Below are 24,335 nucleotides of genomic sequence, written 5' to 3'. Positions count from 1 at the left end.
GCACATCATTTTTAATGAAGTGCCCTGTGAGTATATATTGAAAGGTGACAAATTTAATGAAAAATCTAAAAAATGTGAGGCGAGTCAGGGTGACAAGGCCCCCCTCCAGAGAGCGTTCGAGGTCACTGAAGGGTTTGATGAGTATGAAAATGATGTGAATCACATACTATGACCTTCACAAGTCACAAGATCTCAACTCAGTTTATCAGCTATGGGAGATTTTGGAGCAATTTGGTAGACAGCACTCTCCACCACCATCATCAAAACACAAAATGAGAGAATATCTTTTGGAGGAATTGTGCACATCTTCCAGTAGAGTTCAGAGACTGGTGCAATCAATGCCAAGGAGCATTGAAGCTGTTCTGGCAGCTTGTGATTGCCCAACACCTTAAGACACTTTATGTTAATTTCTCCTTTAAGTTGTCACCCGTGTAGGCAGAAAAAACATTCACAGATGCTCACCTTTTTTTTTTTGCAAATTTATTTTAAACTTTATGAATGAAATTTTGTTTGACACATATCAGTACACTGTCATGAAGTCATACAGCATGTTCACCTTATTAACACCGATTTCCTGAGATGACAAGATACAATTTCTGTGAACATACAGTGTGCAAACATTTGATATCCATTACACAAAAAGTTGGCATATTCTGAAACTGTTACCATAAATAACATCAGCTGGAAATTTTGATTACTCTGCATCCAAATCTGGCAACTAGAAAACTGGTGTTTAACACACAGAATCAAAGTACTCAACATGGAAGTCATGTTATATATGAACTCTACAAACAGACTGACAAACGTATCAAATTCATAAAATGATAGACAACCACATATAAACGATCCACTGTCACTCTTCAGCAGGCAAACTGTGTGAAACAGCCACAAGTCATCATGTTGGCAGAGTGATTATCAAGCACAGCTTCTTAAAATGGTGCATCCTACGAGTTGGCTTCTTAATGTAATTTTGATTGAACTCATAGTGGGGGGGTTATGAGCATTTTACACATTGTGAGTGTGAGTGAACAGCAAAGGGGCAACAAAGAGGTAGAAACTGTGTCCTTGACAAGTGAATGTATCTTTGGCCAAAAACAAAATAAATCCCCTTTGCTTTTACTGCCTTTACCCCAGTATGTGTGTGTGCGTGTACATACATATACTGTACAAATGAAAGCTTACATCAGCTACCATCCAGATATACCCACAGGTAAATGCTACTGATTGCCAGAAAGTTTTGTTTAAGTGGCCTTCACTACAAAACAGATGCTGTGGTCTGACTGCATTCCATCTTATGTTAAAAAAAACAGTGGTGAACACAGGTGAGGAGATCATCAACCCTGTCTCCTGGTCCTGAAGGACTTGATTCCCCATTCACAGTTCACACTGAAGCTGTCCTGGTCACTCGTTGGACCCTGGTTGAGGAGACTGTTCTTGTGCTACTGCTGCTGGCTGGTTAGCTTCTTCTCTCGCTGTCTTCACAGAGCCCTTGCTGATGGCCAGGAGATCTCGCAGCTCCTTGTTCTCAATCTGAACATGACAGAACAACCATGCATAAAAGGAAAATAGTGCTCATGTGTAATATAAAGTGTTAACGGGTCACTGGTATGCATGCAGACAGTTTTGGTTTCATTAGTCCAGGTTTTGATAAGTCTGTTTCTGGGATTCTCTGTAATTCAATGGAATTACATTTATAGCACTTACAGCACTTAAAAACGGAATTTAAGGCTTATCAGGGTCCAAGCAACCAATACAACTTGGAAACAGTGTCTGTTACATAGGATAATCTAGAGACGCTGCTGGGACTATTTTCTACTTTTAAAAAATTGTCTCTTAAATTATTCAATGTTTAATTTTTCAATGCATGGACTGGCACAAATGTGAACCTGTTTAAATCTTGTTTGGATGGCAGAACATATCTCAGAGATGGATATCAGTTGTTCGTGGTTTTACCATGCTCACCTCTAGCTGAGCAAGCCTCTCTCGAACAGAGCAGTAATGCTGATCATCCACCTGCACTGCCCTTCTCATCACCTGGCCCATCTCACATATCCGCTCCACTTGGCTCTGCACTTCCTGGAGAATGAAAAAGCAGGACATTTCCCACAATCGGTCTATTTTTAACTCTACATCTGTAGCTGTGTAATCCTATCCTATGAATGACTGAGCAAAGGCTGAAAGCCAGTGTACCTTTGCGTGGTCCTCATGGAGGCTGAGCACAGGTTTGGTGTCCAGCTCCTTCTTTGCCATCATTAGCTGAAGCATCTGCTTGCGGTATCGACCCATGATCAGCTCCAGCGCGTACTGGTGTTCTTCAAGAGACAACCATAGCTCTGCAGAGACAGTCATGAAGAGGGTTACCAAAATCATAAAACACCAGCCACACAATTAACAGAATTAATTAATACCTTGAATTAATTTTACCTTTATTCTCTTGCTGTAGTTCCTTGATTTGAGTATTTTCCTGAGTCAGAAGGACATGAGGCTTGTATTTGGTCAGCTCCTGAATCTCTGAAGTATCTTCTATGTGCTGAAGGGAAACATCAGTAAAAAAGGATATGTGAGTTACATTTTTTTCATTACTGAGGGGTAGGTTAGTCCTGTTGCACAACGTATGTATACAATTGAGCAATGCAGCGTTAAATGTCAACTTATTTGAATGAAATCCCCTTGTTACCGTGTATAAGACACTCGTTCTTACCTTGTCTGGAAGGGCATTTCCCACCTCTCTCATGCTCTGCACTCTCTGACTAAGGGCCCCGGACTGTTCTATCAGTCCTTCGGCGGCCGTGTCGTGCTCTTTCAGCCTCTCGACAAGGGTCCGAGCATCGCCCAACACTTTATCTAAAGTGCAGGCCATTTACTGAAGACTGCCAACTCCTGTTTGTAACGTAAACAAGCTACTTTTCACTATCAGCGGGGGGAAAACACTTCGCAATGTTAGCTTACTTCGGCTGTCCAGCCTTAGCTAGCCGAGGCAGCTCCGACGCCTTTAAAGCAACGTATGCATACTGTTGTGGGCCTTCGGAAATATCTGTCGGTAGAAAAAATAAGGGGAGTACTTACAAATAAAAAACTAATCACTATTTTGTTGTCAAGCCTGTCGTTTTGGTGTGAGGCCAAACGGTAACGTCACTTCCGTATCTTCTTCTTCTCTGGTGTATTTGACGTATCGAGCGCAAACCAAAAGTGGATACCGCCACCCACCGGAGAGTTCTGATTTCATGTAAGTTTGATAGCAACTGTGATGTTGATTCAATGTGATTAATTAAAAAAGACAGGCTATGATTCTAAAAACAAACCAAAGCAAAACAGTTGTACAGGAGGGGAAGAAAACCCAGATTAGCGTAAACCATACCTTGAGGGCATTAAAAACGAAAGGAAATGTTGCCAAAGCAACAAAATGCAATTTAGCCAAGTACACAATAACAGAAAAATGCAATAAACCAATACCAAGATCAATATACAGTACATATGTATATTATGATCGATATTTACAATGTGTGTGTGTGTGTGTGTGTCTTTGTAAGAATGAACTTCATGCATTTAGATTATGTTAGACTCTCTTAATTTAAGTTTTTGCTTCAGTGTATTTACTGCCACGTTAAAACGTGATTGATGTTGTTATATTTATACCAAGGTAGGTACATCTTTATGGTGAAGTGATATTCGTTTAATCGACATTTAGAGGATTCTTTTTTTTTTTTTGGAAAAACATGATAATAGTTTTTTCCACATTTACTGCCACGGCCCAATCCTGGCAGCATTGTTACATTTGCGCGATCGGTATCCTGTCACTCATTTGCACATCACGGCAATGACACCATGTCACCGAGTGGGCGCTCTTTCTGGTTTGTGCAGACGTCTGCATGCTCACAAGGTCTCCTGAGGTGGTGGGAGCAAGAAAGGGGGGCGGGGGGTAGTTTGACTACAAGGGGACGGGGGGTACTACAGTACTAATGTAACTGGTAAAATCAGTCACACCTCTAAAAGCTACCAAATTAATCACAATTCATTCATAATACTGTGAATACAGGTAGCAGGCAAGTGTGCAATAGTACAATATTCTTGTCTTGGTTCTCCTCAGTGTGTCTATTATCACATCATCATCTATGAACCGTCTCTGTCAGAGAATGAAATGCAGTCCACTGATGAGCTCAGTTGGCTGGAGTGACATCCTGATAACTGTATTTCCTGCAAGCGTCCGTATGACTCTTATATATCTGCTTTTGAGCCAAGATAGCAAGTTATTGAAAACAATGACCATTATTATTACGCTACTGTATTCCAAGTCTCCCATGAATCATTGCGAGGTTACTTACCAGCAACCGCTCGGTCGTGGCCACTCCTCCCTGTAGGCTCTTTGGTTAGCTAGCGTTGTCAAATATCGCGGTAGCCGCCTCCCTAGTCACTACGTAATGTGCCGTGCTGCTTCTAGCGGCGCTGGTGACAGTGCTGAAAGCTGTTGGGGTGAGTTTTTATTATTAATCTTTTAGTTTCATATAACAGTTGAAACATTTCTTTGTAATGTCCAAGTCATGCATTTCCCCTGTTTTATTCAGTGGGACTAAAGAAATGGGGGGGGGGGGGTTATTCAGCGCTTAGTCATACGCAGCGCTTGGGCCTGGGTGGGGGCAGGCGTGTTTTTTCTCCCCTTGCCATAAATCCACCACACACAAGGACTAAGTCAAGCAGCATGCTAGCTAACTCTAGCCGCTATTAGCAACTTAGCATTGTGAACGGCCTAGTTACATTGTTAACGGTGTAACTGGACACCTCTGTATTTATAAAAAAATTAAAAAAAACACGGCCCAGTGTACCAGAGAGACAGCACCTGTGTGAATCGTTGTGTTAAACGCCAGTGAAAGACGCGGCAGGTCAATAAGATTGAACATGAGCCCCCGAGCGTCTCACCTAGCTTCTTTGTTGTCCCGTCCTCGTGCCGTTAGCTCTGATAACGTTATGTTTCCGTTATGTGTGTATGAAGAAAACAATCCCAGCCATTGCTAATCAAGGACAGTTTATTCTAACCCCGATTATCTAGCTCGTATAATAACTAATGGGTAAGGTTTGGGCTTTGCGTCACTTTCATTTCGGTCATGCCGAACTCGGCGTTTGTCTCTGCGATGCATTTTCTCCGGCTACAGTTGGCGTGAAAGGGAAGCTGGTGGTGCGACCTAATATTGCGAAATATGATTTTATTGAAATAATTAAAGAATCGCTTATCACATGGTAGCCGAATTTGTCCGACCACGAAATAGATAAGCAACGAGCCTTACAACAAGTTTCTACCAAGTGTATATATATCAAAATTGACCCACGAAACACTAAAAATTACGTTTTTTGGACGTAGCTTGGTGTGCTTGTCACAGTGAACGAGGATAACACGACAGGGCGCTCACTTTCCGCGAACTTTATCATCACGCTGCAAGACACGTACCTGTGATAACAACCAAACAACTAGAAACGCCTGGTGTGCTAACTAGTTTAGTTAACATGTGGCATAATTACATTATCGCAGTGAATTAATTTCCATTTTAAGAGTTGGAAACGCCCGAGGGGACTGGCTGTTTACGACTGTAGCGTTAGCCTGGTGCTAATCTGTCTGGTTCTGTTTGTCCACACACAAGGTCATCGAGACGATTACTTTTAAACTTAATTGTTACTGTGTGGGTTATTCGGACTAACGAGCTGTAAACCAGCGAAATGTAACCCACATCCAGTTGTCTTGGCACATATTTTTGGAGTTTGGCATGTGTTTGAAATTAGCTGGCTAGCTCCGATGTGACGTTTTTCCATCGCGTTGCATGCCGCAACGTGTTGGATCAGGCCATATTAGCAGTTCCAGCTGAGGATGGCGGATTGCTAGGAAGTGACAGGCGGTTGTTTTTCGGGCCCAGACCAGGGTAGCACCGTCGTGCTGAAGCTTGCGAGACTAGAGACTTTATCGTGGGTTTATTAGTTATTCTGTCGCAACCGAGGCAGTCGGCATGTTTCTTTTTATTTCATGTTTAATGATTACCGAGCTAAACTGTCGTGGTATACTAATTCGGAAGAGCTAAAACGACCAATAGGTGCTGGTGGTTTAGTGGGTGGACTGTTATTTTCCTCTCTCTTTCTGCGTCACCAAAAGCTGCAAAAGGGGCAGCAGAAAAGGCCATCTCCTCCATGGTTGTTTTCACTCAAGTCTTGTCTCTCTTCATTGCTCATAACCTTTAACCCACTTACCCAGTCCGTCTTGTTAGAATTGAGCTCTCTGTTTGCACTTCTCAGATGAATACCTGACCCACTAAAGCTGTACATCTAAGTGCCGCAAATGAAAACAAAATACAGAGGGTAGGTTAATTGTAGTTTTAATCTAGATTCGGCATTTGGATATGAATACCAAGGAGGCCCCTTTAAAAAATATCTTCTATACTGCTAGGAATGTCATTTAAGCATTTTTACACCACTATATATCAACCGCCAGGGAGGAACACGGAAAGGGAGTCATTGCGACACAGTCACAGCAGAATATATCATGTGTCCTGGGTTGGCTCACCCAGCTTGTTTTCAAAGCAGTGTATTTACGTCAACAACACTCTGTTCTAACCTACAAGTGGAGATCAATTATGGAGGTTTTAACAAAGTTTAGCAAAGTTTACACATGTAATTATACTCACACACATTTTATTAATCTCAGTTGGTAGGCGAGCCTCACCTGTGCATTGAACACATGTAGAGTAGGTGTGCAAAACATATTTTGTGTTGAATGACAAAAGGGAGGGCCCTCGTCAGAAATGGTGCCATAAATATCGTGCCCCGAGTTAGAGTTATGCACAAGCACTTGTTGATCTACAGCTCTTCTCTGCTGGTCAGCTGCCTGGCATTATGGGCTGTATCCAGAGCCATTCGAGGAAAACCTATTTTTATACTTGTGAGTCTGGGGGCAAAGAATCAAGTGTTCTCAAAAAACTTGAGGCTGTTGATGCTGGGGGTTGTCCCTGTTTTTCATGTGACAGAAAATGTGGGATTCTTATGACTTGATAATGTAATTAAATCTCACTGCCAACTCATGGAGGCTTTGGGCCTTTTTGTCTTTTGTGTTAATCCTACATGTTTGATTTGTGACATTGTTCTCAAGGTTCTGCTCAGCTGACCAAATCTGCTTTTTCTCAACAGTATGAAGTGAAACGGAACTGAATTTTTGTACCATCCGCAACTGCTTCAAGTTCAGATCATAACACAGAAACTGAAGATAAACCTCCCAAAACAAGCAAAGTTGCAACACTGAAGACACGTGGAGGAAATAAAGGATCACTTCAAGGGTTTAAAACACAAGAAGTAACCAAATCCTGAAACGACCAAAGAAGACGAACATCAGCCCAACTGAAACACAGAAGAGAAGCAATCATATGCCCAAGCATATTCTGAGAAGAAAATAACTGATCTGAAACCAGAAGTTTGTGCCTACTCAACAGCTTTGACAAAGCACACGTCCCAACGCTGCTCCTAGCCCTCCTCATCCTCACCACACCACCGACTTACCGCCGGTGTGTGGAGTGGGCTGCTATCTGCTATTTTTTCCCCCATAGGTCCCCCCATCTTTCCCTCCCTCTTCTTCTCCCACTGTTTTTCATTGTAATTTTTTCTAAGCAGTGTTATTGCACCTGCGTTTGCCTTTTTTTGCGCTAGATTTCTCCCCCATTTTTGCTTTATGCAACCATCTAGAACTTGTGCCAGAAACCTGTAACAAGTGTGTGTGTTCAACTGTGTGCGTGAAGAGATCTGCAGGAACTGCATAGTCATCAAGATCCAGAGAATTACAAGATTCAAGACGACAAATAAAGGTGGGTCTCGGTTGCAGTCCCTTCATAACATGAGACCTATAATGTGTATGTCAACTGTACTTTTTAATTGTTTGGCCACTTATGGTTTAATTTGTCATGTTTTAAATAATTTCCTCCACCCTATACACTTAAAATGATCCCCTATAAGGTCTTTTTAAAAAATCAAATGTAAAATGTTTGATACTCCAGGTTGGTACTTACTTCAGAGGTTGACCTCACTAACTAATTGGTAAATTCTATGTTTATACACATTACTTTATTCAACAGATGCACAAACAGACTGTGTAACTCTCTCAATTCATGATGAAGTTTGGCCAGCTGTGCTGATTTTGGGCAGCAATGCAGAGGTTGTTTTATCATTGAACAGAAATAACAGTTCATTTGTCCTTTTTGTTTGCTTAAACATCCAACTTTGACAACACGTCTGCAACTATTTTAAAAATGGCTTTCATTGAAACTTTTCTATCGGTATTTGTGGCCTCTTCAGTTAGTTTGGAGTTCTCAATTTTTGAATGGCAGCGACTTCAGTGACTATTAAATTGCAGGGCTGATTTCACTGATCAGCACAGATAGAAATGTCAGTGAAAGCAGCTGCTGGAGTGGTGGAATGGAATCTTGTGTACTCACTGCCATTTGCACGAGTACACATGTTGTTACCAGGGCTCGAAAACGCACATAATGTGGAATGACTTTGATAAGTGATACTGAGTTGAATATTTGATTCTCTCATGTCATTGACCTCTATATTGCCATTTGCCAAAGACAACTCTTCTGAAAGCTTCACGTAAGCCAACCGTACTGAACTGCCACCACCTCCAGTTAAACTGGTTATTCAGTTCAGTTTCATAAATAACTTGATTGCCTTCCCTCACCCAGCCCGCACCTTTTTCCTGTTCTGTCGTTTTGAAGTCATATCCTCCTTGATTTTTGCCCTTTCAACTCCCTCCCGGGGGATTAAAGCCCACAGCTATTTTCCTTTGTTTGTGACACTTGGCACACTGGCTGACCTATTTGCCTTACCCGTTATGTTTGTTCCTCTCTTCACCCTTGCAGACATCCAGCGGTGTATCATTGGGTGGTTACATAAAAATAGTACTAAACAGTCAAGCAAAAAAAAAAAAAAAAAAATAGATTAAAAAAAATAAACTACTAATCAAGTTCAGCAAGTGCTCGAGCAAGTTTGGTCCGAGTTTATGGGAAAATATGGGCAGCCCCTGGAAAGGCTTTGTTGAGTTTACCTTGCCTGCGTCGCCACCCACCGCGTTTGTTAGCGCTGACCTGAGCAGCACCTCCCCTGTCGGACTCAGCCTGTCGCCATATGGCCGATCCGTAAGTTTCACCTTCCCACCTCTTTTCTAAGTGCCCCACCCCATCGAACACCCATCCACCCACCTTGCCCTGCATCTCTCTGCTGTGAATGGCCTAACCTCTTTCATCCTTTTCGGGCTCCCGAGACTAGCCTCTACTCAGTCGTATTGTTGCAGGGTGAGGGGTGTTCTGCTGATTAGACTAAAGAAATTTGGCACTTTTTACAAGTCCTGTAGAGCTTTCTTTTTTCCCTCGTATTTTTACTTTCCATCACAATCACTATAAAACTTTAGTCACGCTGTGACATGGGCAAATTATGTTGGGCTCCATTATGCTGGTACATAAATTCAGTCAAATCAAGGCAATGCTAAACTACATACTAGTTGATCCCTAGGGAAAAACTGAATGGGTAGTATTTAAAGCACTTGCCCATCAGAGCTGAACTAAAACCCTTCATTATCTCTGAGACCAAAACGTTGGATGTGGATGTTTGAGCGTAATCACTGCAAGGGCAATCTATTAAAGGGTAAAAGACCTGCAGATATGTTTGGAACAGTAGCCTTTTGTCTTAGTGCAGTACAGGACCTAACAGAAGAGGCTGTTCTGGGACCCCCTTCATAACCCATAACCCATCACCAACTCTCTGTCCACTGTAGATGCACCGCTATTCGACTTGTCATTTGCATTTTCTGATTCTCCATTTTCAGTAGTTTTATTTTCCTTGACCTTGAGTAAGATTTGTGACACTTAACTTAAACCACTTCAGCTTATCTGGCTGTATAAAGACATTGGTTGGGCTTTTCAGGTTTTAGTGTGCGTTCTCTGTAAACCAATTCCTGTTTGAATGCACAAGCATTTTCAGCCACTTATTAGTGCTATTGATTGATGCTGTGATGTGAGATAGTCATTGTGGTAGCATATCCATCGATACTTGGTCTCTTTACACGTTTCTGTTCGGTATTTTGGTGTCAGGATTTCTCAGGTGTTTGAGTATTGGTGGTGGTTGTGATGAGCTGAAATATAATAAAATGGCTTTGGAGAAGTCTTTGTACATTGGTAGTGTAGCATATTATTGTGATATTGTGAAATGTGTATATATACAGTGCGCCCCCAAAAACTAGCGCATGGGCAGAATGCTGGGTGTCATATGACATGTTGGCAGTTTAGGTAGTTTAACGACTCAACAGCTTGTGATAATAGTAATTTACAAAACACATTAAATGCTATGACTGTGGTCTTTGTCAAAGCTGTTGCTTCCTCCCAACAGCATATTCAAGTCCTATCCCCAGTGTCAGAAATGGAAAGAGGGTCCTCTGAACCTCCAGTGCCTCGCAACACTGGCGCTGCCCGATCTACCTCTACTGGTCCCATGCCTATCCCCCGCTCCTCCTCTGTCTCTTGCCATCCCCACCCAGGAAGTAAAAAACATAGGCGGACCCCCTTGTATCAGAGATCAGTAAGGTGGCATGCACAGTGCCAGCACTGAATTAACAGTCAACTGTTATGTCGTGTGACTTTGGCTAACCAGCATGGTTTGTTGTTGCGCAAGTTCAACCAGGGTGCAGTGGCAGCAGCACTTTGATAAGTGAGTTACATCGGTATTGCATTATAATCAGTGGTTGGTCTGTTGGTAGAGAGAGGAGTTTTTGAACATTTGTCTGTCTAACCAGAATTGCATGACATTTTTACAAATTCTGTCAGTGCTTAGATGATTTGGACATATTGAGTGAATTGTAGGTTTTAGTGCATGATACAAAGCGAACGTGGAAGTGTTGCTGTGTGTTGCTAAGAATAGTTTTTCCAGTCAATGGTATAAATTATCCTAAAATTCTTTAAAGGCATTATCAATATGTGTTTCCCCCTGTTGATGACCAGATAGCCCCTGAAGGCTCTAATGTAGCTTTACATTTGCTTTTTCCCTCCCCACTTCCTCTGAAATATGCTGTGCCTGCATGTTTGTATTTGTTTTTGTTCGGTTTTTTTAAGGTTGACATCAAACCCTGTCTTAAATTGCAGCTACTTGTTTTGGTCTGCTTCATGTTGATCCACGACTGGATGCATTTAACACTTGGTTCTTGTCTTCCCTAGATGAGTTTTGACCCAGGCATGCTCCATAACAATGGGCACACTGCATACGCCAATGGCACAGGACCTGGCATTAGAGAGACTGGTGTGGTGGAGAAGCTCCTGACTTCCTATGGGTTCATCCAGTGCTCCGAACGTCAGGATCGTCTCTTCTTCCACTGCTCTCAGTACAATGGCAACCTGCAGGAGCTTAAAATAGGAGGTGAGAGACCTTGGGCTTGTGTACAGATCATAAACACTTAATCTTCACCTGTTGAAAAGGAAAACACTTGAGCTACATTACTGAAACTTTCACTCTCCCTGTATCATTGGAAGTGTGCTAAGTGTTTTTGGTGTCCTGCTGCTTCTCTCTCCTCAGATGATGTAGAGTTTGAGGTATCCTCTGACAGGCGCACTGGCAAGCCCATAGCAGTGAAGCTGCTAAAGATAAAGCCAGAGGTGCTGCCAGAGGAGCGCATCTCGGGCCAGGTGGGGCCAGACCTGCACGCCTATCCCTTTACTGTGCTGCATGGTTATATTCATCCAGTTAAGGAACACCATTTTATTTTTGGTTCTGTTCTGTCTGTCAAGTTAACCGTTATATGGCCCATTGTGCTTTTTTTGGGCAGGGAATGTTCTTCTAAGTAAACTGTAAAATTTGATTCCCCTCTATCCGTGCATCTAAATTTAAAAAAAAAACAACAAAAAAAAAAAAAAAAAACAAATTTGAATTTCTGATTGGCTTGTTGTCGCTGACATGCATGTTTGCTGGAGGTATGGAATGTCCATTGAACAAATATGGTCAAGTGGTCATCATAATGTCCAATAAGTGTCATTTCTCTGAATGCTCACAGCAACTAGTATAGCTTAGTTGCTCAGTCTCTCGAACAAACAAATCTGGCATGTATTGTTTCGGCACATGACTGAAGTCAGTGGGTCTGACTGCTGCATCAATAAATTGAGCTCAGCAGGGGAGGGCGGGGGCATGCAATGCCAGACATCATGCCTGGCTCATTGGTCATGTACATTTCATAACATGCTTGTGACACTGCGTGTCTTTTAATGCAGTCACATAAGAAATCTAACTCCATCCAGAGCACAATGTGACTCCACAAAGCCACACAGTCATGCTGACTCATTTGCTCACTGACTTGTTTAGTCAGGTTATCGACATGCTTGAGGCTGTTAGGAGGCTTGACAGTGTGTACAGGTTTTATACTGCAGCAACATTATGCACATGCAACTCTGCTAACCTGTTGGGGATGCCCCACATGTCTGACACTTGAAATACTTGTTACTGTGACATTTGAAAGCCATTTCATCCATCCTGTGTGCAAAGATATTTTAACTGGGCTATGTAATTGGAATGAATATTCTACCTAAGATTTGCAAAGCAGTCTGTTAATAGCCTCCCCCTGCTATTTCCCCCTTTTCTGCAGGTTGTGTCAGCAATCCCCATGCATTTGGATGGAAAGTCGGCTCCTGTCCAGGGGCCCACTGGCAGCGTTTGTTATGAAAGAAACGGGGTAAGAGAAGTTGCATAGATTATAACTTGTTTGATCAATAAAATGCAAAGTGTTAAATATAATTAAAATGTCATAATTTCTCTCTTGAGAATTTTGTTTGACAACACTTAGTTATGTAACAACTATTTTTTGGTTTGCTAAATGCTCATTTACATCTATTCAGTTCAGTTCGACTGAGTTTTATTTTTATAGCACCAAATCATAACGTACATCATCTCAAGCCTCTTAACAGAGTAGAGACCTTTCAATATTATAGAGAGATATCCAACAGTTCTCACAATGAGCAAGTACTTGGACACAGTGGAGAAGAAGAAACCTCCAATAGAACCAGACTCGAGTTGGGTGGCCGTCTGCCTCGACCGGTTTGGTTGAGAGGAGAGAAATGGGGGAGATATAGGAGAGACCAGGAACAGGTGTATATGTTGTTTAAGGCACCATCAGGCTGGTTGTTGTAATGATTATAATAATAGTGATACTTAGAGCTGTTATAATGTTGATAATAATAACAAAAATGTAGCTAGAGTAGCAGCAGTAATTGATGATGATGATGATGATGATGATGATGATGATAATAAAAAATAATTAAATATTAGTGGCACATCTGGAACCAGCTCTGGAGTCAGGGGACAAAGAGGAAAAGCACAAACAACAGGAGAAAGAAAACACAAAGTTTGACAGTTGGTGTGATATAAATACATGGGGAGGGAGAAAAGGAGAGAAGTGCTCAGTGCATCATGGGAGTTCCCCCAGCAGCCTCAGCCTATAGCGGGATAATCAAGTGACGTTTCAGGGCACACCTGAGCCAGACCTAACGATAACCTTGATCAAAGAGGAAAGTTTGAATTTAATCTTAAACATAGAGGGGGTGTCTCCATAGCACATAACCACCTGTCCTTACATATGCACTCTTTAGATGTGAAATAGCATAAGGATGAACACGTGGGTCTCAAACCATTAAAGTCTGACGCTGGTGTGACTCTCCGCAGGAAGTGTTCTATCTTACCTACACTCTTGATGATGTGGAGGGTAGTATCCACCTGGACACAGGCGACAAAGTCAGCTTTTACATGGAGACCAACAAACAGTAAGTCTTCACAACACTTGTCAGTATTGTCTTAATGATGCCCAGTTTTTTGGTTTTATATTAATCACTCTTGTGTTTCAGTACTGGTGCAGTTAGTGCTCGCAATATTCAACTTGTGAAGAAGAAGCAAATGCGGTGCCAAGGTGTGGTGTGTGCTACGAAGGTAAGGTCCACTGATATCATTACATTTACCTTCCTTATAAAGCAAATTAGACGTAGTATGATCATCTTTGTGATAGCTGACTTTGCAAAACTAAATGCACAATCCAGAATAGTTAAGGAAATGAGTCATGCATTTTCCCCTGACAACCCAGAGTTCAAGAGAAACAGATCTGTTTTTCATATGTTTGGTAGCACAGCATCAAATCTAAATGCTGATTAAATCTGGTTCCATACTGCTGTATTTTGCTCTTTCATGAAATAAGCTTGTTAACCCACTGGATCTCCCTCTAGATTGATGTACTTGTTGTGTTGAACCGTGTCTTGTCTTTTAGGAGGCCTTTGGATTCATTGAGAGGGCTGATGTGGTGAAGGAGATCTTCTTTCACTACAGCGAGTTCAAGGGTGATCTTGAGGCTCTGCAGGCTGGCGATGATGTTGAATTCACCATAAAAGACAGAAATGTAGGTGTTACCATCTTTTAATCTGTACCATGCAGAAATAACTGACTGGCTATTGAACTTTAGGTAGATGGGTTTTTTTAAAACCAACTTTATCAACCTGTGACTCTTTAATGGCCCACCTAAATGTGTATATACATTTTATGTCCTTGTGGCATAGGGTAAAGAAGTAGCCACAGATGTGAGGCTGCTCCCCCAAGGAACAGTCATCTTTGAGGATATCAGCATTGAGCAGTTTGAAGGCACTGTTGTCAAGGTCATTCCCAAGGTTCCCACCAAAAACCAGGCAAGTAGATCACAAGTCTGGCAAGTTTTATTCTTATATATCTGAAGAGGCTTTGGTTATAAAAGCAGGCATGGAACTGTGACCCACCAACCAAGAATATTACGTACTACTTTGACAAAACTTTCCTTTGCTTCCACAGAACGACCCTCTACCAGGTCGCATCAGTGCCCGTATTGGTTTCACTGACAAGGAACTGCCATTTGGCGAGAAGGACACAAAATCCAAGGTGACCCTTTTGGAGGGAGACCACATCCAGTTCAACATCTCCACTGACCGCAGAGACAAGCTGGAAAGGGCAACAAACATCGACATCCTCCCAGACACCTTCAACTTCACCAAGGAGACTCGAGAAATGGTGAGGAATACAAAAAAATGAGTCTGGTTTTCCTGAAGTGGTCAATTATATTATTTGATGCATCATTTTAGAGTCCAAAGAAATGGGTGATTGAAAGAGGCAGAAAAAGTCAATCAACTGAAGTGAATACCTATTCATAGACAGCAACTGTATCACCAAATCTCTTTCTAGGGGGTGATTGCGGCTATACGTGATGGCTTTGGCTTCATCAAGTGCGTGGATCGGGATGCTAGGATGTTCTTTCACTTCAGTGAAGTACTGGAGGAGAGCCAACTGCACATCTCAGATGAAGTGGAGTTTACTGTTGTGCCTGTAGGTCCTGTTTATAAGCTTTTCATCAAAGTATGTATTCTTTGTTACCTATGCAGGCACATTCAAATTGTTTATCAACAGCAAACTAAAGGAAATGTCCTACGGTTGCCAGGATATGCTGTCAGCTCAGAGGAACCATGCAGTGCGCATCAAGAAGCTGCCCAAGGGCACAGTGTCTTTCCATACCCAGTCTGAGCAGCGCTTTATGGGTGTGGTGGAGAAAGAAGTTTCCACCGCCAAGAATGCCAGTCCCACCAAGGGCAAGGAAAAGGTACCATGCACTATTATGACAACTATTATTACACAAGAATCTACCCCAGTACCAGTTCAAAAACAATAGCCTTGTTGGTTGACCCCCAACCCACTTCATCAACTCCTGGTCCCAGTTTTTCAGTTCTAATTTTCCTCTTTGCTTTCTCCTCCACTGTCCTCCTGTTCATGCCCCTTGTTGGTTAGAAAAAAGACAAGGTAGGACTGAAACCTTTTGCATGAAGCCACATGAATAATGTCTCACAAATAATGATGCTCGTATCATTGGCAAATTGCGCAAAAACCTATACCAATATACGTCTACATTTCACTAACATTTAGTCTAAGAAATAATTTTATCCCTAGACCTTAGACGTTTAATTTAAATGTCAACCGTCGACATGTAATGCAGTGTAAGAATACTCTTTTTCAAGTCTTATGCTGACAAGCCTTGCTGTCTAATGAGTGTCTCTCTCTTATTTTTCAAGGGTAAAGTTGTAGAAAAGGTTAGTCTTTGCAGGCCTCTGGCCCACTGATTGCCTCCTTTACCTCAGTAGTTGACAGCATGGTATTTGATCACCAATTAACCCTTAACATGGATCAAACATTGCATCAATGATTGAGCAGTCAGGCTGCACAATTAGGGATGAAACACTAATCCCAATTACTAGTATGGTTTTTGGGAACAGCCTGCTAACTGTCTTTTTGGTCCTTGCTAAATGATGTAAACATCACCTGGATTAATCAGTTAATCAGCATTTCTCTGGCTTTTTTTTTACTTTGGTCTTTTTTATGAAGCCATAATTTTAAGATGATTGAATGTTTTTAGGTGGCAGCAAGAACACCACAACAGATTATGAAGCATAAAATAGTCAGTCCATTCTCTGTGATCAAGTAGCACAGCCAGCTGAATTTGTAACAGTTTTTGTCTTCTTGCTACTTTTGTAGCAATAAATGTGAAGCAATGTCAGTAAATTGCATACTGTGATTGGTTCAGGTGATTACTTGAAGTAACTGAGAAAGTGATAAAATATGTGAGTATTGCAGGACTGTTCCCAATAGATGAAACTACATTAGTGATGGGTAACTATGCAGCCCTGCATAGTAGGCTGTAACTCGGCGCTATCGCAGTAGACTAGGCTAATGCTAACCAACAATGCTGCTACAGAGTGATACATTGCACATACTGGTACCTCTCATATGCTTGTGTAGGCTATCTGCACACCATCCTCTTAATACACTACGTCCTCAAAAATCCTCTGGAATCATTTCAGGCATTGGTAGCTTAAACCAGTTTTGTTGAGAAACAAGTTGATGAGACTTCATTGGCTGGGCCCAGCTGGATCGAACACTGGTGATGCTCAGATGATGTAGGTTTGATTTGTGGCCCTTTCTGCAGGAATCTGAGGAAGGAGTGATTGCATATGAAGACTGTGGAGTGAAGCTCACTGTGCCATACCATGCTAAGGATCTAGAGGGAGGAGGTCAACCACAGGTTGGAGACAAGGTATCTATTAAGGGACACTTAGCTCAGTCATTTTTCTTCAGATAAAATTAAGACTGTGCAAAGGATCAACGATCTAAACTGCTCACTGAAAGGGCAAATTGAAGTAATGAACTCAACTGTTACAACTACAAAAGAGGTGGATAATATGAGGTCTGCTGCTGTACCAGAAAAATGTTGCTAATATCACCCACCTTCTGTAGCAGTTTGCAGAAGTGACTTAGTGTTTATTTTGGCTATTCTAATGTTTGTCCTGTAGGTGGAGTTCTCTATCAACGAAGTGAAGCGAACAGGCCAACAGAGTGCAGTCTCCATCAGGGTCCTTAACCGTAATGCCTCCAGTGCCAAGAGATTGCATGGATTTGTTGCCACACTAAAGGACAACTTTGGCTTCATTGAGACAGCAAATCATGATCAAGAAATTTTCTTTCACTACAGGTAGGGGTTTAAGTTTTAAGATGCCTTTACTTGTTGATTTATGTATTAAATGTATCCAAAGATGTGTTAATTGATGTCTAAGTCCCCATATATCTGTGCTTTTTTCCTCAGTGAAGTGTGTGGAGACTTGGACAACTTGGAGCTTGGTGACACAGTGGAGTACACTCTTTCTAAGGGAAAAGGAAACAAAGTCAGTGCTGAAAAGGTCACCAAAGTGGCTGCAGGTATGATGGGTTTAAATTTGCTGATTAATTTAAATGAATCATAACAAGGCAGTTTAAGTGCCTTCAAATGAAATTGAATCATCTGTTTTCCTCTTTTAGTGAATGGCATTGGTGAAGATGTTAGTGTGACAGTGATGATGGGGAAAGTCATCCGTCCTTTACGCAGTGTAGACCCCTCCCAGACAGAATACCAAGGGCTTATTGAAGTCACAGAGGAAGGTTTGTGTCAAGTTATGATGGGATTTGCAGACCCCACATTTAAAGCACAATTTTCATGGGGAAAATTAAGATGACATCGCCCCCTTCTTGGTGGTTTCAGGTGGAAATAAATCCCAGAATTATCCCTTTGGAATCATGGGTATGGCGAGCAAGGCAGATTGTCTGCAGAAAGGAGAACTTGTGAAGTTCCAGGTTTGCACAGTTGCCCAAACTGGACAGAAGATGGCCTGTAATGTTGTCCCTCAGCGTAGAGCCATGGTGGAGTGTGTCAAAGACCAGGTAATATCAGTTATTTACATATAAGTATTTACAGTTTCATTATTGTTTAGATCACCAGGATTGACATGTTTCAGAAACCTAATATTTGAAGTTAGATTCTACAGCACAGTGAAGGGTTACTGATTTTAAATATTGAAGTTTTGTTCTGTTGCCCTCAGTTTGGCTTCATCACTTATGAAGTTGGTGAGAGCAAGAAGCTGTTCTTCCATGTAAAAGAAGTGCAAGATGGTCTGGAGCTCCAAACTGGGGATGAGGTGGAGTTCTCAGTTGTCCTCAATCAACGCACAGGAAAATGTAGTGCCTGCAACGTACGCAGAGTCAGGTAACGACTCCAGCTGGCAACATACAGTGTGCTTGAGTAACCTAAGATGAAAATATGTGCCCTCAGTGTCAATTTAATCCTTATTACGCTCCTAACATTACAGTGAGGGGCCCAAACCGGTGGTGACTCCTCGTCCTGACCGTCTGGTGAACCGACTGAAGAGCATCACCCTTGATGATGCCAGTGCTCCTCGCCTGGTCATTGTGAGACAGCCCCGTGGTCCTGACAATTCAAAGGTGCATTTTGCCTGTAGTTTGAAAGTATCCACTGTTCTTTGAGCTGTCTTATTAAATAATGGCTTCAAATAACAATTAAACTTTCTTGTCAGATATTGTAAATATAAAGTTATAGCTTTTAACTGCACTTAATCTGATAAAGAAAAGGTCTCATTTATTGATTTCTTTCACAAATGAAATACTACAAGAACCTACAATATATACAAAATATAGCTTATGAGATTGGTGCTTAGCTTTAAAACATTAATGATACTAGATAAATGGTTGTTGTGAAATATTTAGAATCTGATCAGATTTTGAATTGTCCTTCCATAAACCTTCAAATACCATTTGGAAAACAGGGATTCAGCATCATATATAAGCATCAATATTAACACAGTTTGTCCTCCCCTCCACAGGGCTTCAATGTGGAGCGCAAGACTCGTCAGCCTGGTGTCATTGACTGAGCAATACAGAGCCCGCCCCATTCAGTGTTGGTGGGATGCTGTCCCATTGGGCTACAGCAGGAGATAAGGGAATTTGATTTGACACATGCTTGTACACACAAACTCATACACAAGGCATACACACACATACAGTAATCGGCATGTGTAATCTTTGTCCCCATCGATACCTGCGAGGGAACTTTTCTCATTCCACGGTTCCCTGCCTCCCATGTATGATGTACTTGATACAGTCCACACTGCAATGTACATGGGATCTCTGAGTGTGTGCGTGTGTGATGTACCCTAGAAGTGATTATAGTGTGTAATGGAGGTATTTGTTTTTGAGGGCCTTGTCTCTCTAAATCAGAGTGATGACTGTGTGGCTGTCTATGTCCCTATCTTTTGAATCTGCTTTGACTGGAATTCTGCACCTGTAATCTGTCCAGTAGGTTGCCTGGGTGAATGAGTGTGACTGTTGGCATGTCTTTGAGCTTCTGCTCCATTTTTTCTTTTCTCATATATTTGCTCCTTTACCCATGGAAACTTAAAATGATTTCATTATCACGTTTCCACTACTGTATGCTTTCCTACAAAATGCATAAAGCAAAGCAAAGTTCCCTCCATAAGGAGGATCATATTTCTCATATGTGCGAGCTTAAACTGAGGATTCTTCTCTGCTCGGTTTTTTTGAGCAGTTTTAAAATGCTTTATTGAAGAGCTGAAGAGAAAGCATGGTGTGTGTGATGTATGTGAATGTCAAAGTAGTTGATCTAATGGGATTTACTTTACCAATCTGGAGCCTTTAGATACCTTTTTGGTATTCACATGCTCCACTTAAGCAATTTTTCCCAGGTGCAGAATTCCTTGTGGCATCTTATATCTGCAGTTCTTTTATACTATGTACTTTTTTTTTTCTTGCACATATGTTTGCTTTTTTCCATTGAAACTCAATCTGCTAATATTGAATTAAGTAAGAATAAGGTGCCTAAAAACTACAAGCAAAGTGAAATAAAAAAAAAAAAACAAAAACAAAACAAAAAAACAAAAATTAGATGTATCCTCTGTTTCCAGCCAACCGCCAAAATATTCAGAACAATCTTAGGGTGGCTGTCTTTTCTAGTAGAAATAATACTGATATGCATCCCAAACCTGTGGGTTGAACTATACTGTATGTAATGTGTGCTTTTTTTCTTAGTGAAAGTTCAAACTTCAGATATAATGAAACAAATTTAACTTAAGGGAGAAAGGTAAAGTATTAGCAATTCAGTTTAAAAAATAAAAAAACATAAAAAATCAGGACATCAGTTATTGTGCTCTGGAGACATGTTGGGTGAGCTGTTGTGCCTCTGCACATTAAGTTACAGACAAAATTAATTTCAACCTTAGAGATCACCGGGTTTCAGTTGAACCACATACAGAGGTTCTCATGTACTTTTGTTAATGGTCTTGAATGAAACAATTGAATTAAAGTTTTATGAAAATCATGAGCTCTTTTGTATTTGTCTTTTATTTCAAAGAGGCTGGAAATCTGCTCTTAAGACTACATAGAAAAATATAAAGTATATGGGGAAAACAATTCTAATATGTAGATCAAAGACAGCATTGACTCGAGGGCAAGAAACAACCTCAAGATACTTGCAGTCTTCATTATAAAACAGACAATTATAACAAAAAGACAAAGGTGCATGAGCATAGTTGAAACTGAACAGAACCATTGTGCCACAGTGAGGAAGATTAACATCCAGGGCTTCTCAGCAGATGACAGCAGAGACGAAGCTCAGTCAAATCATACCACTTGCATTAGCTCTGAGTTGCATAGAACAGTAAAATGCATCATCCATTGTCCATTGCAATGTCTTAAGTGTTGATGAAGAATCCCGACGATGCACAGATAAAAAGCTGTCTGCCAGACAAAGAGAAATTTGAAGTTTACATGAAGCAAGGACGTTGATTTGATTGCCCTCTCCAGTGAAGCTATAACATGTTCAATATATAGTATTCCATAATGTACATCAATGTAAGGTCACATGGGCTGGATTCTATGCTGTTGCAAGGAATCCTACCTGCAGATTTAATTTGATATTTAAAAATAAAATTTTACATTTGAATTTGTGAATGTACTTTCTTTTGGCTAAAATGTGATGTAGGTCTTTTTGGGTTTTTTTTTTCTAAGGGCATTTTTAAATTTTAAGGAATTTTGTGTCATCAAGGCACCTGCTGTTGTGATGGGTGTTCAATTTCGACCTCAGAGGATCCGCTGCTCTTGTTTCCTGACCGGGGACCACAGGGTCTCATGGAGCCTATTTAATCACCAGGGGGCTCTCTGAGGGGAACAAACCTCATGGGAGTGAATGCACTGCAGAACTTGTTGAGGGGCTCCATCCCAGCCACATATACATACAGTAGGTCAGTAGGTACAAACACTCAATACAAGTTAAACCAAGAGGATACCAATCCTTGCAATGTAATTATTGAAGTTGACACAATTGGAGTACAATGGAGCCTTCATCATAATTTACTGACTTACTATTAATTTGATTCTAAACCTTAGCACTGCCCAGATATATCGTAAGTTCAGAACGGTGAATTACCTTCTTTTTAGTCTGTAATTGAGAGCTTTGGGCTTCAGACCAGCGTGTCCACCACTCCCTGAGCTCTGTGGGACCTGTGGGCCGCCGCTCTTTCATCTGGTTGGGAGAAACTAGAGCAGGAGGAGAATTGAAGTCTTTTCTTGGCAGGAACTTCCTGTTAACATTTACATCCCCATCTGGGTCAGATTGTCGGCGATTCGCATCCTTAGTTGAAAAGTCTGCTGCAACCACTGTTGCAGTTTTTTCACCAGCTTCTGAAATCATCTCTGAATCCTCTTCAGCAACGTTTTGAGTGGCAAAGAAATCAAGCCCCTGTATTTTGTGCTTGTACTCCTCCAGTTTGGCCTTACAGTCAACAGCCTTTGCCTTCATCTTGAGGAACTGGCACTGCAGATCTTTCTCATAACCTTCCTCTGCCTTTAATTCATTCTCCCAAAACCTGATCTGCTCCAGCTCCTCTTCAGCCATTCTCTGCTGGGCTTCCTGCTCAGCTCTTTTGACCCTCCGCTTTTCCTCAAGCTCAGAAATCTGTTTGTCTATGCGTGCAATCTGGACCTGTAAATCGTGCAAATGGCTGAGCTGACATATTATGGTTTCTCTCAGACTATTTTTCTCGTCTTCAACTGTAAAGCAGCTTGAGCTGAGCAGGTCATCAGATTTTCCCTCTTGACTTTTCTTGGAGTGCTTGCTTTCTTTACCCCTCGTCTGACTTCCCATGCAGCAGGATGTTTGATGATCCAAGTCTGACTTTAAACCTTTCTCCCCTCTGACTTTGCCTCTACTACTTCGACCTAAGTTATCTTTGTCAACAGTGAGGGACACATCCAAAGAAATACGGTTCTTTTTATCACTCCTCTTGCTACTTTCCTTATCGCAGGCAGTACTGTAGACCTTGCCTTTCCCCAGACTCTCCAGCCATTCCCAGGCCTCCTCCATGAGTGTCAGGGACTTTCTTTTAGGCCTTTTCAGTTCCTCTTTTTGCTGCTCAGCTTCTTGCCTTAAACCAGACAATGGTGGCAAGCTTTGGCGATGCAAACTTAGTGACCCGCTGCTCCGCCGCATTCGAGCCCCGGCATCCTTTCTTCTCATTGGCGGGCAAGGATGGTATCTGCCAACTTTTGTTCTGCTCATTTCATCCCAGACAGAGGCGCCGCTGTGGAGCAGTGTGAGCTGGACCTCCCTGGCCTGCTCACCGTACTTCTCAAGAGTCTCCAGGAGATGTTCATTGGGCGCCATGCAACGCTCAAAGTCTTTGAATTTCTCCCGTAACGTGTAGCGTCCGGGCTGACCTAAAGAGACAGATGACAGTGTGGTTATCAGCCGGGTCAGCACGTCAGAAGATGAATGGTAGCCACAAACACACTGTACATACCCAGGGCTTGAGCCAACGCTATGACCACTTCCTGGCATGTTGTTTCCTCTGTGACTCCACAGACCACGCGTGGGATACCGTCCACAGACACCTTCACTTCCATTGCACCCAGTCTGTGATTTTAAAAAGGCATTAAAAGCATGCTATGCAGGGGCTCCTACTCTCTGTTAGGGGAAGTGGTGGAGACAGCTAAATGACCCTCATTATCATTCACTGTAATCTGTCTGCCCATCATGTGTTGGTCAAGCTTGAGAGCAGTTTCAATCACTGTCTACAGTACAGTAATACTGGTTAACAGAAAAAAAGCCTTTGAGAATAGGTTTTGTTAAAGAATACCCAATAAAATGTTACAGAGACCTACCTCTCTGTCCTGTGTTTGGTACTGATGCTCGGACCTGTCCGCTCGGGGGGTGAATGTTCTGTTTGGGAGGAACAGCAGAGCTGTTAAGACCAATTAAAATTCCTGAAGGCATCAACCACTGGAGGACAGTTTATGATCCCACCCATCTTGCATAGTTTCCATTCTGCCTGAACAAACACAGAGCAAAACAGATTTTGTTTAGATTTCTATGAAATTGCACAACAACAAAATGTTTTTAACAGAGCAAGCTCCGATCATTGTATTTGTTTACTTCCCTAGTAGACCTTCTTCACAGGAGACATTCTGGCAGATCAGGTGAATAATAAAAGGAATGAGGCTGAATTCTATTTAGCCTCTTCAGGCTCAGGCTGGTGTCGTGCATGCTGTCACACTGTCACGACTTAGGGGGACAGAGCCATTGTAAATGTTAATAATAACACCAGCTATTATTTTAAAAAAAAACATATTGTTACTTCTAGGTGTCTAAAATAGACATAGACAGGCATTTTTGATTCTATTTGTGTATTTTATTAATTCACAGGAATTAGTGCAGCATTTTTTTTATCCACATCAACAACCAACCTCTGCTGAGCAGTGGCAATAACAGGATGATGGTAAATTCCATACGACAGTGTGACGATGTGTAAAAACAGGTTTCACCATGTGCCGTTCACGTAAACGTGACCACTGGAGTTTATTCACCCCAAACAGCCTTGAACAACTGTAGCTGT

The 24,335-nt window shown here is 41.7% G+C and overlaps 3 protein-coding genes across 18 annotated transcripts; 1 reads left to right on the top strand and 2 right to left on the bottom strand.

Annotated features, from left to right (window-relative positions):
• Nucleotides 1-463: 463 nt before the first annotated feature.
• Nucleotides 464-3,157, bottom strand: sike1 (suppressor of IKBKE 1). The gene is made up of 5 exons (XM_071475442.1): nucleotides 2,702-3,157; nucleotides 2,425-2,530; nucleotides 2,191-2,333; nucleotides 1,963-2,076; nucleotides 464-1,530 (listed from the first exon to the last, which is right to left on the bottom strand). Exons 1-5 carry the CDS (start codon nucleotides 2,858-2,860, stop codon nucleotides 1,402-1,404), a joined length of 651 nt encoding a protein of 216 aa, XP_071331543.1. The 5' UTR covers nucleotides 2,861-3,157; the 3' UTR covers nucleotides 464-1,401.
• A 1,173-nt stretch (nucleotides 3,158-4,330) lies between these two features.
• Nucleotides 4,331-20,767, top strand: csde1 (cold shock domain containing E1, RNA-binding). Of its 15 annotated transcripts, XM_071475426.1 has the most exons (22): nucleotides 4,331-4,470; nucleotides 7,162-7,829; nucleotides 10,405-10,593; nucleotides 11,226-11,424; nucleotides 11,581-11,690; nucleotides 12,641-12,727; nucleotides 13,714-13,811; nucleotides 13,893-13,974; nucleotides 14,306-14,434; nucleotides 14,592-14,717; nucleotides 14,857-15,072; nucleotides 15,244-15,384; nucleotides 15,497-15,655; nucleotides 16,122-16,139; nucleotides 17,033-17,140; nucleotides 17,397-17,575; nucleotides 17,687-17,799; nucleotides 17,899-18,018; nucleotides 18,119-18,297; nucleotides 18,456-18,619; nucleotides 18,723-18,855; nucleotides 19,254-20,767. In XM_071475426.1, the coding sequence occupies exons 3-22, from the start codon at nucleotides 10,435-10,437 to the stop codon at nucleotides 19,299-19,301; spliced, it is 2,568 nt and encodes an 855-aa protein (XP_071331527.1). In that variant the 5' UTR covers nucleotides 4,331-4,470; nucleotides 7,162-7,829; nucleotides 10,405-10,434; the 3' UTR covers nucleotides 19,302-20,767. The 15 variants fall into 15 exon arrangements, with proteins under 15 accessions (XP_071331527.1, XP_071331528.1, XP_071331526.1 ...); XM_071475427.1 differs by lacking the exon at nucleotides 16,122-16,139; XM_071475425.1 differs by lacking the exon at nucleotides 16,122-16,139 and having other exon boundaries at nucleotides 15,244-15,414.
• A 2-nt stretch (nucleotides 20,768-20,769) lies between these two features.
• LOC139620166 (ras association domain-containing protein 8-like) lies at nucleotides 20,770-23,738 on the bottom strand. Of its 2 annotated transcripts, XM_071475439.1 has the most exons (3): nucleotides 23,605-23,738; nucleotides 23,244-23,356; nucleotides 21,692-23,160 (listed from the first exon to the last, which is right to left on the bottom strand). In XM_071475439.1, exons 2-3 carry the CDS (start codon nucleotides 23,344-23,346, stop codon nucleotides 21,821-21,823), a joined length of 1,443 nt encoding a protein of 480 aa, XP_071331540.1. In that variant the 5' UTR covers nucleotides 23,347-23,356; nucleotides 23,605-23,738; the 3' UTR covers nucleotides 21,692-21,820. The 2 variants fall into 2 exon arrangements, with proteins under 2 accessions (XP_071331541.1, XP_071331540.1); XM_071475440.1 differs by lacking the exon at nucleotides 23,605-23,738 and having other exon boundaries at nucleotides 20,770-23,160; nucleotides 23,244-23,474.
• Between the last annotated feature and the right edge of the window lie 597 nt (nucleotides 23,739-24,335).

The sequence above is a fragment of the Trachinotus anak genome, unplaced genomic scaffold, assembly GCF_046630095.1.
Source record: "Trachinotus anak isolate AG129_WGS33_773 ecotype Australia unplaced genomic scaffold, CSIRO_AGI_Tana_v1 ptg000004l, whole genome shotgun sequence".
NCBI lineage: Eukaryota > Metazoa > Chordata > Actinopteri > Carangiformes > Carangidae > Trachinotus > Trachinotus anak.
Note: the sequence above shows the minus strand (reverse complement) of the source record. Positions and strands in the feature narration are given on the sequence as shown.

What these genes read in the sequence shown, in the direction of transcription:
- csde1 (XM_071475418.1), top strand. Translation starts at nt 10,435, where the DNA reads ATGGAAAGAGGGTCCTCTGAACCTCCAGTGCCTCGCAACACTGGCGCT. An exon ending in CCCCCTTGTATCAGAGATCA is followed by an intron (nt 10,594 to 11,225) that starts GTAAGGTGGCAT and finishes TGTCTTCCCTAG; the next exon opens with ATGAGTTTTGACCCAGGCAT. An exon ending in CCAAGGAGACTCGAGAAATG is followed by an intron (nt 15,073 to 15,243) that starts GTGAGGAATACA and finishes ATCTCTTTCTAG; the next exon opens with GGGGTGATTGCGGCTATACG.
- sike1 (XM_071475442.1), bottom strand. Translation starts at nt 2,860, where the DNA reads ATGGCCTGCACTTTAGATAAAGTGTTGGGCGATGCTCGGACCCTTGTC. An exon ending in TCCATGAGGACCACGCAAAG is followed by an intron (nt 2,077 to 2,190) that starts GTACACTGGCTT and finishes TTCATTCTCCAG; the next exon opens with GAAGTGCAGAGCCAAGTGGA. An exon ending in AGAGGCTTGCTCAGCTAGAG is followed by an intron (nt 1,531 to 1,962) that starts GTGAGCATGGTA and finishes TGTCATGTTCAG; the next exon opens with ATTGAGAACAAGGAGCTGCG.
- LOC139620166 (XM_071475439.1), bottom strand. Translation starts at nt 23,346, where the DNA reads ATGGAAGTGAAGGTGTCTGTGGACGGTATCCCACGCGTGGTCTGTGGA. An exon ending in AGCGTTGGCTCAAGCCCTGG is followed by an intron (nt 23,161 to 23,243) that starts GTATGTACAGTG and finishes CTGTCTCTTTAG; the next exon opens with GTCAGCCCGGACGCTACACG.